Source organism: Equus caballus, chromosome 18 (genome assembly GCF_041296265.1).
Source record: "Equus caballus isolate H_3958 breed thoroughbred chromosome 18, TB-T2T, whole genome shotgun sequence".
Lineage (NCBI taxonomy): Eukaryota > Metazoa > Chordata > Mammalia > Perissodactyla > Equidae > Equus > Equus caballus.
Window position 1 is genome coordinate 67,401,933 of NC_091701.1, and position 14,240 is coordinate 67,416,172.

The 14,240-nt window shown below is 37.5% G+C and overlaps 1 protein-coding gene across 2 annotated transcripts in view; it reads right to left on the reverse strand.

The window, feature by feature from the left end:
* The window catches only part of HIBCH (3-hydroxyisobutyryl-CoA hydrolase), a 98,931-nt gene that overhangs the window by 66,029 nt on the left and 18,662 nt on the right, over window positions 1-14,240 (reverse strand). For both annotated transcript variants that reach the window (XM_023622213.2, XM_023622215.2), the window contains one exon: window positions 7,902-7,982. In XM_023622213.2, coding sequence (XP_023477981.1) covers window positions 7,902-7,982 — 81 coding nt within the window. The remainder of the gene's footprint in view (window positions 1-7,901; window positions 7,983-14,240) is intronic.

The window sequence follows — 14,240 nt, forward strand, 5'->3', positions numbered from 1 at the left end:
AAAAATATAAAGCATGACCTAGTAGGATACACTACAAATTAATGACAATGGTTGCCTCTGAGGAGGGATAATGACTGCTTCTGGAGAAAGAAAGAAATGGCAGTGAGGAACGGTAATTTTACAATTTGTAGGATTATATTCTTTTTAAATCAATTTTTAAAACATCAAGCAAAAATAAATATGAGTGCTTATTCATTCTGGGCTGGCGGGTACACAAGTATCCATTATATTATTCCCTGTCATCTAGCCTGAAACACATGCTTCACTAAAAGTAAAAGTACTGCTTCACTTCAGGTGCAATCTGGAATGTCAACTATAAAGAAATTTTCATCCCAGAACTCCTCAAGAATTAAGAAATCATACTTCACTTTGTAGAGAAAACTGAGATCCAAGTTTTTTGTTGTCCAAGAAAACTAGCCATATGATCAGAATCCATGTTTTCATATTGAGTGTATGACAAACAGTAGTTTACTATAGCCTACTAATGTTAACATGTGAATTGTTCTGAATGAGCAGTCAGAATAGTTTATTCCTGGCATATAGTATACAAAAGAATAAATAAGAATGTCTATTGATTCTGTGTCAAGATGGCAGTGTAAGAGTATGCTGAACTCACCTCCTCCCATGGACACAACAAATTTACAACTACTCTTGGAACAATTACCCCTGAGAGAGAATTGAAAACTGGATTAAAAAAAAACCCTCAATAAGAGAGAGTGCCAACTGAGGTGGAAGACGCAGAAATTCCTTTCTTGAGAGCAAAATGCCACCTTCTAGCCGCAGCACTTCATGGTCGGCCAGGAGCAATCTTAAGGTAGGAAGCTTTTCCTGCAGGAGTGGGGGATCTGAGAAGGGGAGCTTTACAACAATAAGCAGATTTTACACTGAGCACAACTGAGAGAAGTGTCATAATATCTGGCTTTGCTGGCTACTAATAACAATGGGAAATAACCCCAGAAAAGCTATCAAACTTAAGGGAAAGAAAAGCCTGCTCTTAAAGGGCCCACACACAAATGTATCCATTTCAGAAAGTAACCTGAAATCACCAGAAAGAAAGGTGCACAGTCCTTTGGTGAAAAGTGACTCACTTGACAGGCTCTGAGCCCATCTCAATGAGAGGTGAGACCTCTCCAAGCTGGGACCACCTCCCCAGGGACTGAGACACTGGTGGCAGCCATTATTGTGACCTAGTACAGGGGTGCTAACCCAGATGCTGGCTGATGCTATCTGAGTTATTTCCCTGGCATGTTAGCACAGGAATATGGCCCAGCTATTACAGCACTAATTTAATCCAGCTCACCTAAGGCAGGAAGCCCACCCTGGGAACTGGCCCCACCAAACAGCAAGACCTCAGGCAACTTGTGGGCCCACATAGGTAGGGTGTGTGGGACCTCTGCAGTGGGGTGTGTAGGTGCGCCTCTCTGGAGCAGGGCGTAAGGGGTGGGCATGCATTTGTAGAGTGTGTGGGGCCTCTACAGGGAGGCAAGTGGGTCCACTTCAGTAGGGCGGGATGTATGCATGGGGCAAGACTGTGTTGACAGGGTGTGTAAGCCTTCAGATAGCGGGGCTTGTCAGGTGCAGCAGACTTATGCCTCTCAAACAGCCACATAGGGGATCGGCCCCACCTTGCAATGCCTGACACAACTGAGTGTTCCCACACTTGGGGCCTGCATACCCAGTTGCACTACTGAGAGCTGATCACAGCCCTGCAGGCTGGAAGCCTACAAAGCTGTAAGCCCTGGAGCCTGGCAACCAGCCACATTGGGGGCCTACTCACTTAAGAGAAAAACTGTAACAGGAATGTGCTATTAGACCTTGTAGCCAACTGTGCTGAGGGGCACCTCAAGCACAATAAAGTGACTGAAGGGACCACAGCAGCCAAATGCAGCTGAGCATTACAACCAGCTGGCCAGGGGCACAGACTAGCCTTCTCAGGCACCTGCAGCAAAAGAAAGTCTGCCACAACCAACGGACACATGTAGCCCACACAGAGGACAATCCTGGAACATTTGGAACTGGTGACAAGAGGGAAACACACTGCTGTGCCTCATAAGTCATCTCTTTCTTATAGCCAGATCATCAAGATTAGGAGACATAGCTAATCTACCTAATATATAAATATAATCACAGAGAAAGAGGCAAAATGAAGACACAAAGGAACATATATCCTCAGAAAAAGAAGTAAACAAAACAGAGATAAACAATCTACCTGACAAAGAATACAAACTAATAATCATAAGGAAGCTCACTTATCTAGGGAGAAGAATGGATGAACTCAGAGAACTTCAACAAAGAATTGGAAAATATAAAAAAGAACCAATGAGAAGTGAAGAATACAATAATGGAAATGAAAAATTAACTAGAGGGAATTGATAGCAGAGCAGACAATACAGAAGAATGTATCAGTGAGCTGAATGAAAGATAAGAGGAAATCATGCAAACAGAACAGATAAAACAAGAAAGGATTAAAAAGAACAAGGACAGTTTAAGGGACCTCTGGGACAACATCAAGTGCCCTAACATCCATATCATGTGTGTCCCAGAAAATGAGAGAGCCAAAGGAGCAAAGAAGCTATCTGAAGAAATAACACCCGAAATCTTTGCTAATCTAAGAAAGGAAACAGATATCCAGGTACAGGAAATACAGAGAGCACCAAACAAGATAAACCGAAAGAGGCTCACAAAAAGACACATTATAATTAAAATGTCAAAAATTAAAGATAGAGAGAGAATCCTAAAGCTGCAAGAGTATGGCAACAAGTTAGAGACAAAGGAAATCACATACGGTTATAAGCTGACTTCTCAGCAGAAACCTCACAGGCTAGGTGGGAGTGGCACAAAATATTTAAAGTGCTGAATGGGAAAATCCTACAGCCAAGAATACCCTACCTGTGAAGGTTATCATTCAGAACAGAAGGAAAGATAAAAGAGTTTTCCAGACAAGCAAAAACAAAAGGAGTTTATCATCAAGAAACTAGCCATAGAGAACTGCTAAAGGAACTTATTTAAGTGGAAAAAGAAAAGACTGCATACAGGAATAAGAAAATTATCACAATAAAAGCACTGATAAGGCAAATATACAATAAGGGTAGCAGATCAACCACCTATGAAACTAATATGAGAGTCAAAAAACAAGTGTACTAAAATTATCTATTGCCATAAGATGGTAATGGATACACACGCACAAAAAAGAGTTTAGAAATGATGTCCAAAACACAAAATGTGAGAGGAGGGGAGTAAAAGAGTAGAGCTTTTAGCAAGAGGACAAACATAAGAGACCATCAACTTAATATAGATTGCCATATACGTAGGTTATTATATAGGAACCTCATGGTAATGACAAACCGAAAACCTATAATAAATAAAAAATTAAGAGAAAGGAACCCAAACATAATACTAAAGAAAGCCATCAAATTACAAAAGAAAAGAGCAAGAAAAGAAGAAAGGTACAGAGAAGAACTACTAAAAAACACAGAAACAGAGTAACAAAATGGCAATAAGTACATTCTTATCAGTAGCTACCTTAAAGGTCACTGGACTAAACTCTCCAATCAAAAGGCACAGGGTGGCCAAGGAGATAAAAAAACAAGACCCATATATATGCTGCATACAAGAGACACACTTCAGACCTAAGGACACTCACAAACTCAAAGTGAAAGGATGGAAAAAGACACTCCATGCAAATGGCAATGAAAAGAAAGTTGGGGTAGCAATACTTACATCAGGCAAAATAGACTTTAAAACAAAAACTGTAACAAGAGACAAAGAAGGGCAATACATAATGATAAAGAGAACAATCCAACAAGAGGATATAACACTTGTAAATACGTATGTACCCAACATAGGAGCACCTAAACATATAACGTGATTATTAACAGACATAAAAGGAGAAACAGACAATAATACTAGGGGACTTTGGGGCCAGACCTTAGGCCGAGTGGTTAAGTTCGCATGCTCTACTTTGGCAGCCTGGGGTTTCCCTAGTTGGATCCTGGGCACAGACATGGCATTGCTCATCAGGCCTTGCTGAGGTGATATCCCACACCTACAACTAGAATATACAACTATGTACTGGGGGAAAAAAAGAAGAAGAAAAAAAGAGGATTAGCAACAGCTGTTAGCTTAGGTGCCAATCTTTAAAAAAAAGAAAAATGGTAGGGGACTTCAACCCTCCACTGACAACAATGGCTAGATCATCCAAACAGAATTTCAATAAGGAAACACAGACCTTAAATGACACATTAGACCAGATGTACTTAGCAGATATATACAGAACACTCCAACCAAAAACTGCAGAATACACATTGTGTTCAACTGCACATGAACATTCTCAATGAGAGATCACATATTAGGCCACAAAACAAGTCTCAATAAATTTAAGAAAACTGAAATAATACTAAGCGTCTTTTCTGACCAGAATGGCATGAAACTAGAAATCAACTACAGGAAGGAAATTGTAAAAGCCATAAATATGTAGAGACTAAACAAAATGCTACTGAACAGGAACTCAGGCCACAAAGAAATCAAAGTAGAAAGAAAAACAATACCTGGAGACAAATAAAAATGAAAATACGACATGCCAAAATTTAAGGGATACAGCAAAAGCAGTTATAAGAGGGAAGTTTATCACCATAAAGGCCTACTTCAACAAACAAGTAAAGTCTCAAATAAACCATCTCACAGTGCACCTAAAGGAACTGGAAAAAGAAGAACAAACAAAGCCCAAAATCAGTAAAGGAAGGAAATAAAAATCAGAGGAGAAATAAATGAAATAGAGAATTAAAAAAATAGAAAAAAATCAGTGAAACTAAGAGCTGGTTCTTTGAAAAGATAAACAAAATGAACAGGCCTTTAGCTAGACTCACCAAAAAAAAAAAAAAGAGAGAGAGAGAGAAGGCTCATATAGATAAAATCAGAAAAGAAAGGGGATATTACAACAAACACCTCAGAAATATGAAAGATTATAAGAGAAAACTATGAAAAGCTATATGCCAACAAACTGGATAATTTAGAAGAAACAGATAAATTCTTAGAATCATCAAAACTTCCAAAACTGAGTCAAGAAGAAATAGAGAATCTGTATAGACCAATAACCATTAAGGAGATAGAAACAGTAAAGAAAAACCTGCAAAAAATAAAAGTCCAGGATGAGATGGCTTCCCTGGTGAATTCTACCAAACATTCAAAGAAGACTTAATAGCTATGCAATCCAACTCTTCCAAAAAAGTGAAGAGGATGGGAAGGATCCTAACTCATTCTATGAAGCCAACATTACCCTGATACCAAAACCAGGTAAGGACAACACAAGAAAAGAAAATTCTAGGCCAGTATCACTGATGAATATCAACACAAAAATCCTCAACAAAATACCAGCAAATCAAATACAACAATACATTAAAAAGATCATATAGCATGATCAGGGAGGATTTATTCCAGGGATGCAGGGATGGTTCAATATCTGCAAATCAATCAATGTGACACATCACATTAACAAAATGAAGAATAAAAATGCCATGATCATCTCCATAGATACAGAGAAAACATTTGACAAGATACATCAATTTATGATAAAAACTCTGAATAAAATGGGTATAAAGGAAAGTGCCTCAACATGATAAGGGCCACATATTACAAACCCACAGCTAATATCATTCTCAATAGAGAAAAATTGAAAGCCATCCCTCTAAGAACAGGAACCAGACAACAATGCCCACTTTCACGACTCTTATTTAACATAGTATTAGAAGTCCTAGCCAGAGTAATGAAGCAACAAAAAGAAACAGAAGCCATCCAAATTGGAATGGAAGAAGTGAAACTGTCACTATTTGCAGATGACATGATTTTATATATAGAAAACCCTAAAGAATCCAACAAAAAACTTTTAGAAATAATAAATGAATATGGTAAAGTTGCAGAACACAACATCAACATACAAAAGTGACTTCTATACACTAACCATGAAGAATTAGAAAGAGAAATTAAGAATACAAGCCCATTTACAACTGCAACAAAAAGAATCAAATACCTAGGAATAAATTTAACCAAAGAGGTGAAAAGACTGTACACTGAAAACTAAAAGACATCATTGAAAGAAATTGAAAAAGACGCAAAGAAATGGAAAGATATTCTGTGCTCTTGGGTTGGGAGAATTAACACAGTTAAAATGTCCATACTGCCTAAAGCAATCTACAGATTCAATGCAATCCCTATCAAAGTTCCAATAACATTTTTCACAGAAATACAACAAAGAGTCCTAAAATTTATATGGAACAACAAAAGACCCCAAACAGCCAAAGGAATCCTGAGAAAAAAGAACAAAGCTGGAGGTACCATACTCCCTGACTTCAAAAGATACTACAAAGCTATAGTAAGCAAAACAGCATGGCACTGGCAGAAAAGCAGACACACAGATCAATGGAACAGAATCGAGAGCCCAGAAATATACCCTCACATCTGTGGACAGCTAATTTTCAACAAGGGAGCCAAGAACATACAATGGAGAAAGGAAAGTCTCTTTAATAAATGGTGTTTGGAAAACTGGATAGCCACATGCAAAAGAATGAAACTGGACCATTATCTTACACTACACTCAAAAGGGATTAAAGACTTGAACATAAGACCTGAAACCATAAGACTTCTTTAAGAAATCGTAGGCAGTATGCTGTTCAACATCGGTCTTAGTAGTGTATTTTCAAATACCATGTCTGACCAGGCGAGTGAAAAAAAGAAAAAATAAACAAAGGGGACTACAACAAAGTAAAAAGCTTCTACACAGCAAAGGAAACCATCAACAAAATGAAAAGTTAACCTAACAATCAAGAGAAGATATTTGCAAACCATATATCTGATGAGGGGTTAACAGCAAAGCTATATAAACTACTCATACATCTCAAAAACAAAAAAAAACCTGATGAAAAAATGGGTAGAGGGTATGAATAGACATCTTTCCAAAGAAGAAATACAGATGTCCAACAGGCACATGAAAAGATGTTCAACATCACTATCAGGGAAATGCAAATCAAAACTACAATGAGATATCAACTCACGCCTGTCAGAATGGCTATAATCAACAAGATAAGAAATACCTGCTGGAGAGGATGTAGAGAAAAGGGAACTCTCATATACTTCCGGTGGGAGGGCAAACTGGTGAAGCCACTATCAAAAATAGTACGGAGATTCCTCAAAAATTAAGAATAGAACTAGCAAACGATCCAGCTATTCCACTGCTGGCTATCTATGCAAAGAACACGAAAAGACTAGTGCATAAAGATATATGCACTCCTATGTTCACTGCAGCATTATTCACAAGAGCCTAGACTTGGAAGCAACCTAGCTGCCCATCAAGGGATGAATGGATAAAGACAATGTGGTATACATACAAAATGGAATACTACTCAGTGATAAAAAAAAAAAAAAAAGAAAAGGATGAAATCTGGCCATTTGTGACAACACGGATGGACCTTGAGAATATTCTGCTAAGCAAAATAAGTCAGAGGGAGAGTCAAATACCACAAGATCTCACTCATAAATAGAAGATGACAACAAAAAACACCTAGAAACAGAGATTGGATTTGTAGTTACTAGAGGGCAAAGCGTGAGGGAGGAGGGGAAAATGGGTGATTAGGTACTTGTGTATGGTGATGGATGGTATTTTGTCTTTGGGTGGTGAACATGATGAAATCTACACAGAAATCGAAATATAATGATGTACACCTGAAATCTATATAATGTTATAAACTAATGTTATGTCAATTAACAAAATGAATATAAAAATGTATTTAAACAAATAAATAAAGTCATTACCAGTCTAAAGAAGGCCTAGTGATTACATTTTTAACAATTCATACTATGTAGCTTATTTCTTGATTCCATTTTGAAAGCCCTCAGCAGAGCACACATACCAATATAATTGTTCAGCATATATTCTTCTCTGAAGAAATCTTGAAGTATCTTCTGGTTTTTATTTCCAATTTCTGAAATTGCTACCAAAAAAAGAAAGAAAAAGAAAGAAAGGAAGAATTACAAATCAAAAGAAGTGTTTTACAGTCCATACAGGCAAATAGAACAACTTTAAAATATTGTGATATTAAGCAACAGGGGGAAATTCTAGAATAATTTATTAAAATTTTGAGGTTGCCCACACCACAGATAATATTACAGTTAGCCCCAGATGCATAGTCCAATGTCAAAACTTCTGGGCAAAAATGTTATTAAGAACTTCTTAGAAAGTGTTACACTTAAATTAGAAGTTATATATTGCTACCAAAAGCATTTTCTTTTGTTTATTGAGGAAGATTAGCCCTGAGCTAACTGCTGCCAATCCCCCTCTTTTTGCTGAGGAGGACTGGCCCTGAGCTAACATCTGTGCCCATCTTCCTCTACTTTTTATATGTGGGATGCCTAGCACAGCATGGTGTGCCAAGCGGTGTCATGTCCGCACCCAGCATCCGAACTGGCGAACCCTGGGCCACCGAGAAGCAGAATGTGCACACTTAACCACTGCACCACGGGGCTGGCCCCAAAAAGCATTTTCTTTTGATTGTTTTCTGCAGCACCTGAAAACACATTTGCTGGATATACACATCCTCTGGGAATATATCTTAACACAAAGTACATTTATACATACATACACAGAGAAATATATGCATATGTGTGTACACACACACAGTTCTATAGTATCTTCCATCTAGTTAAGTGTTTCTGCCACATTCATTTCACCATGAAACGTTTCTTGAGCATCTACTAGGTACTATGCACTGTTTTAGGTGTTGCAGATAATAAGATGTCAGTGTAAGATGGGTGCCCCGGAGTTTAGACTAATAAGACAGACAGACTATTAAAATACACTCTTTATGCTATGCCCAGTGTAAGGCTGGGATACTGTAGGAACGGAAGCATGAGAGATAGAATTAAAGGAAGGCTTCCCAGAAGAGATGAGTGTGAGCCAAATTCAAACAATAGGTAGGGATTTCCTAGTAAATGACAGGAAAAAGTTCCGAGTAGAGGAAGGAACACCAAGGAAGTCACACAGGCAAGAATGAATGAAACCAAGAAATACACAGTTTTAAAGGACTAAAGGAGAATGGTAAAAGGTGAGGATAGAGAGGTAAATGAGATAGTAATATCCTTATTTATTAATAATATCAATGGCAATATAACTTCTGAAAGTCATTGCCATAGCATACTACTGCCCAGCTTAATAAACACGTGCTCAGTAAATATCTGAATAATAAATACTAGCAAATAGTTTCATTTCTATTGCAATTTCCCATTATCCAGAGTTCACATCTACTGTACTCCTACTCTAGTCAATGTCAAGACTACTTTCAAAGCTTTCTCTTCCATATACTGTAAGCTTAATGCCTTTGCTGTCCTTAAGCCCTATGAGAATTACCGACTAAAATAAAAATTAAATCCATAATATACATATTTTTTCTTTTATGGGAAAGAGTTTCATAAAAATTGTGGACTATTTGCATTTCTATACACCAACAACAAACTAGCAAAAAGAGAAATCAAGAATAAAATCCCATTTACAATCACAACAAAAAGAATATCTAGAATAAATGTAACTAAGGAGGTGAAAGACCTATACACTGAAAACTATAAGACATTGTTGAAAGAAACTGAAGAAGACATAAAGAAATGGAAAGATACTCCACACTCACGGATGGAAGAATTAACCTAAAGCAATGTACAGTATTCAATGCAATCCCAACAACATTTTTGAAAGAAACAGAACAAAGAATGCTAACATTTGTATGGAACAACAAAAGACCCCGAACAGCCAAAGCAATCCTAAGAAAAAAAAAACAAAACAAAACTGGAGGTGTCACACTCACTGAGTGCAAAATATACTACAAAGCTATAGTAAGCAAAACAGCACGGTACTGGCACAAAAAGAGACACACAGATCAATGGAACAGAATCAAGAGCCCAGAAATAAACCCACACAAATAAGGACAGCTAATCTTTGACAAAGGAGCCAAGAACATACAACGGAGAAAGGGAAGTCTTTTCAATAAATGGTGTTGGGAAAACTGGACAGCCATGTGCAAAAGAATGAAAGTAGACTATTATCTTACACCATACACAAAAATAAACTCAAAATGGATTAAAGACCTGAATGTAAGACCTGAAATCACAAAACTCTTAGAAGAAAACATAGGCAGTACACTCTTTCACATCAGTCCTAGCAGCATCTTTTTGAATACTATGTCTCCTCAGGTAAGGGAAACAAGAAAAAAATAAACAAAGGGGACTACATCACACTAAAAACCTGCACGGCAAAGGAAACCATCAACAAAATGAAAAGACAATCCACCAATTGAGAGAAAATATTTGAAAATTATATCTGATAAGGGGTTAATATCCAAGACATATAAAGAACTCATACGACTCAACAACAAAAAAACAAACTGATCAAAAAATGTGCAGAGGAGGAGTGATGTCAGCATCATGGCAGAGTGAGCTCTCCTCCCAAAGATACAACAAAAAGGACATACATATTCCAACAGAGGACATCCATACAACAGAAAAGACATCTGAGAGACTGACACAGTCATACGTCAGAAGGTGGAGGCACTGGAGCACTCCGAGGAAGTGGAGTGGATTGAGGTAAGAGAATGCCTCTCTTCCTCATGGAAGGACAGTGACACAGTCACAGCGAGGAAAGTGGGGAGGCCCTCCAAGGGAACGCCATAGATCCTTGAAGTCCCTCACAGCCTGGGAAAAAGTCCCTCACAGAGGGGAATAGCTATCACAGGGGTGTCTGCATCAAGCCAACACCCTAAGAGACGAGATAGCAAGGGCAGAGTGAGACGCCCCTGAGATCATGCAGGAGAAGAAAGCACCATTCCCACCCACCCACTGCTCCAACGCCACAGCACAGCACCTTGGAGCTGTCCCCTCAGTTCGCAGTGGGTGCAGAATATACAGCTCTTGACTCCCAACTAGTGGCCCAAGGTAGAAGTGGCAATCAAATACTACCACAATGTGGAAGCACAAATATATGACATCTGGTAGTATGAAAAATTACATTGTATCTCCAGACCACAAGGAAAGTGACAACTACCCAGAAATCAATCCTGAAGACACAGAAAACTATAACATAAAGGACAGAGAATTCAAAATAGCTATCCATGAAAAACTAAACGAATTAAAAGAGAATACAGATAGACAATTCAACAAGTTCAGGAGCTACTTCAAAGAGAGATTGCAACTATAAAGAAGAACCAAGCAGAATTATTGGAGATGAAAAACACAATGGATGAGATAAAGCAGAATATAGATTCCCTGAACACTTTAGCAGATATTATCAAGGAACGAATCAGCAAGAACAAGGATAGAAATTTAGAAATCTGAACAAGGAGAAAGAACTAAGACTAAAAAGAAATGAAGAAAGTCTCCAAGAATTATCCAACTCAATTAGGAAATGCAACATAAGGATTACAGGTATTGCAAAGGTGAAAGAGAAGGAGAATGGAGCAGAAAGCTTGTTCAAGGAAATAAAAGCGGAGAACTTCCCAAACCTAGGGAAGGAGATGGAAATTAACATGAAGGTTGCCACCAGATCTCCTAACTTTGTCAATGCAGAAAGAACTCCTACAAACCATACAGTAGTGAAGCTGGCAAAAGTCAATGAAAAAGAAAAAATACTAAGGGCAGCAAGGTAGAAGCAAGTAACTTAGAAAAGAACTACAAAGGAAAACTACAGGCCAATATCGCTGATGAACATAGATGCAAAAATTCTCAACAAAATATTGACAACCTGAATTCAGCAACACATCAAAAAGATCATACACCATGATCAAGTGGGATTTATACCAGGGATGCAGGGATGGTTCAACATCCTCAAATCAATCAATGTGATACACCACATTAACAAAATGAGGAATAAAAACCACATGATCATCTCAATAGATGCAGAGAAAGCATCTGACAAGATCCAATAGACATTTGGATAAAAACTCTTAACAAAACAGGGATAGAAGGAAATTACCTCAACATAATAAAGGCCATATATGACAAACCCACAGCCAACATCATACTCAATAGAGAAAAACTGAATGCCATTCCTCTGAGGACAGGAACAAGACGAGGGTGCCCACCCTCACCACTCTTATTCAACACTGTACTGGAGGTTTTCGCCAGAGCAATTAGGCAAGCAAAAGGAATAAAAGGAATCCAAAGAGGAAATGAAGAAGTGAAACTCTAGCTGTTTGCAGACAACATGATCTTATATAGAGGGAACCCTAAAGAATCCATTGGAAAACTATTAGAAATAATCAACAACTACAGTGAAGTTGCAGGGTACAAAACCAACTTACAAAAATCAGTTGTGTTTCTATACTCCAATAACAAACTAACAGAAAGAGAACTCAAGAATATGATCGCATTTACAATTGCAACAAAAAGAATAAAATATCTAGGAATAAATTTGACCAAGGAGGTGAAAGACCCATACAGTGAAAACTATAAAACATTGCTGAAAGAAATCAATGATGACATAAAGAAATGGAAAGAGATTCCATGCACATGGATCGGAAGAATAAACATAGTTAAAATTTCCATACTACCCAAAGCAATCTACAGATTCAATGCAATTCCAATCAGAATCCCAATGACTTTCCTCATGGAAATAGAACAAAGAACCCTAAATCCGTATGGGACAACAAAAGACCCCAAATAGCTAAAGCAATCCTGAGAAAAAAGAACAAAGCTGGAGGTATCACAATCCCTGACTTCAAAATGTACCACAAAGCTATGGCAGTAAAATAGCATGGTACTGGTGCAGGCACAAATCAACAGAACAGAATTGAAAGCCCAGAAATAAAACCACACACCTACAGACAGCTAATCTTCAACAAAGGGGCTAAGAACACACAATGGAGAAAACATAGTCTCTTCAATAAATGATGTTGGGAAAACTGGGCAGCTACATGCAGAAGAATGAAAGTGGACCACTATATCACGCCATACAAAAAAATTAACTCAAAATGGATCAAAGACTTGAAGGTAAGACCTGAAACCATAAAACTTCTGGAAGAAAATACAGGTAGTACACTCTTTCACATCGATCTTAAAAGGATATTATTGAATACCATGTCTTCTTGGACAAGGGAAATAAAAGAAAAAACAAACAAGTGGGACTTCATCAGACTGAGGAGCTTCAGCAAGGCAAGGGAAAGGAGGATCAAAACAAAAAGACAACCCACCAACTGGGAGAAAATAATTGCAAATCATATACCCAACAAGGGGTTAATCTCCATTATATATAAAGAACTCACACAACTCAACAACAAAAAAACAAACAACCCGATCAAAAAATGGGCAGAGGATATGAACAGACATTTCTCCAAAGAAAACATACAGATGGCCAACAGGCACATGAAAAGATGCTAAACATCACTAATCATCAGAGAAACGCAAATTGAAACTACCCTAAGATACCACCTTACACCCATTAAAATGTTCATAATCACTAAGACAAAAAATAACAAACATTAGAGGGGTTGTGGAGAAGATAAACACACACACACATACAGAAAACAAACTGGTGGTTACCAGAGGGGAAGGAGAGTACATGGGGAGGGGAAAGGGGTAAATGGGCACATGCATATGGTGAGGGAAGGCAACTAGACTTTTGGTGGTGAACATGATGCAGTCTGTACAGAAGCCAAAATGTAGTGATGTACAGATGAAATCTATATAATGTTATAAACCAATGTGATTTCAATAAAAAAAAATAAATTACCAAAAAAATAAAGTATTGACTATTTATAGATTTTTAGACTAACTCTAAAACTCTGATATATCTTCCTTCAAAATATTCCAAACGTTGACTTCTTTTTCTGGTTTTTAAAAGAAAAATGTGATACCTAGTTTTGTTACTCTGAGGCTTTCACTGACATATGCCCCAAAAAACCCCTCATCTATTGTATTTTAGTCAGTCCTTATCACTGCTTACCAATTTCAAGAGGAAAAGAGTGTAAACTGTACTGCTTGTGGAATGAAGCTCTTTTACCTCAAATATTCTTAGGTTTCCTCTAATCTTATTCTAATCAATTAGCTCCATATAAATTAAAATTAAATGACATTCATACCATTTTAAAAAAATTTGCTGGGTGCCGATTTATTGTCTTAGATTATGATCTTTAAAGAAACTAAATTTCCTGGAATTGCCATTGCTTTATACATGTAACTAGAATAATTCTAGAATTTGTAACTGTATTTCTAAC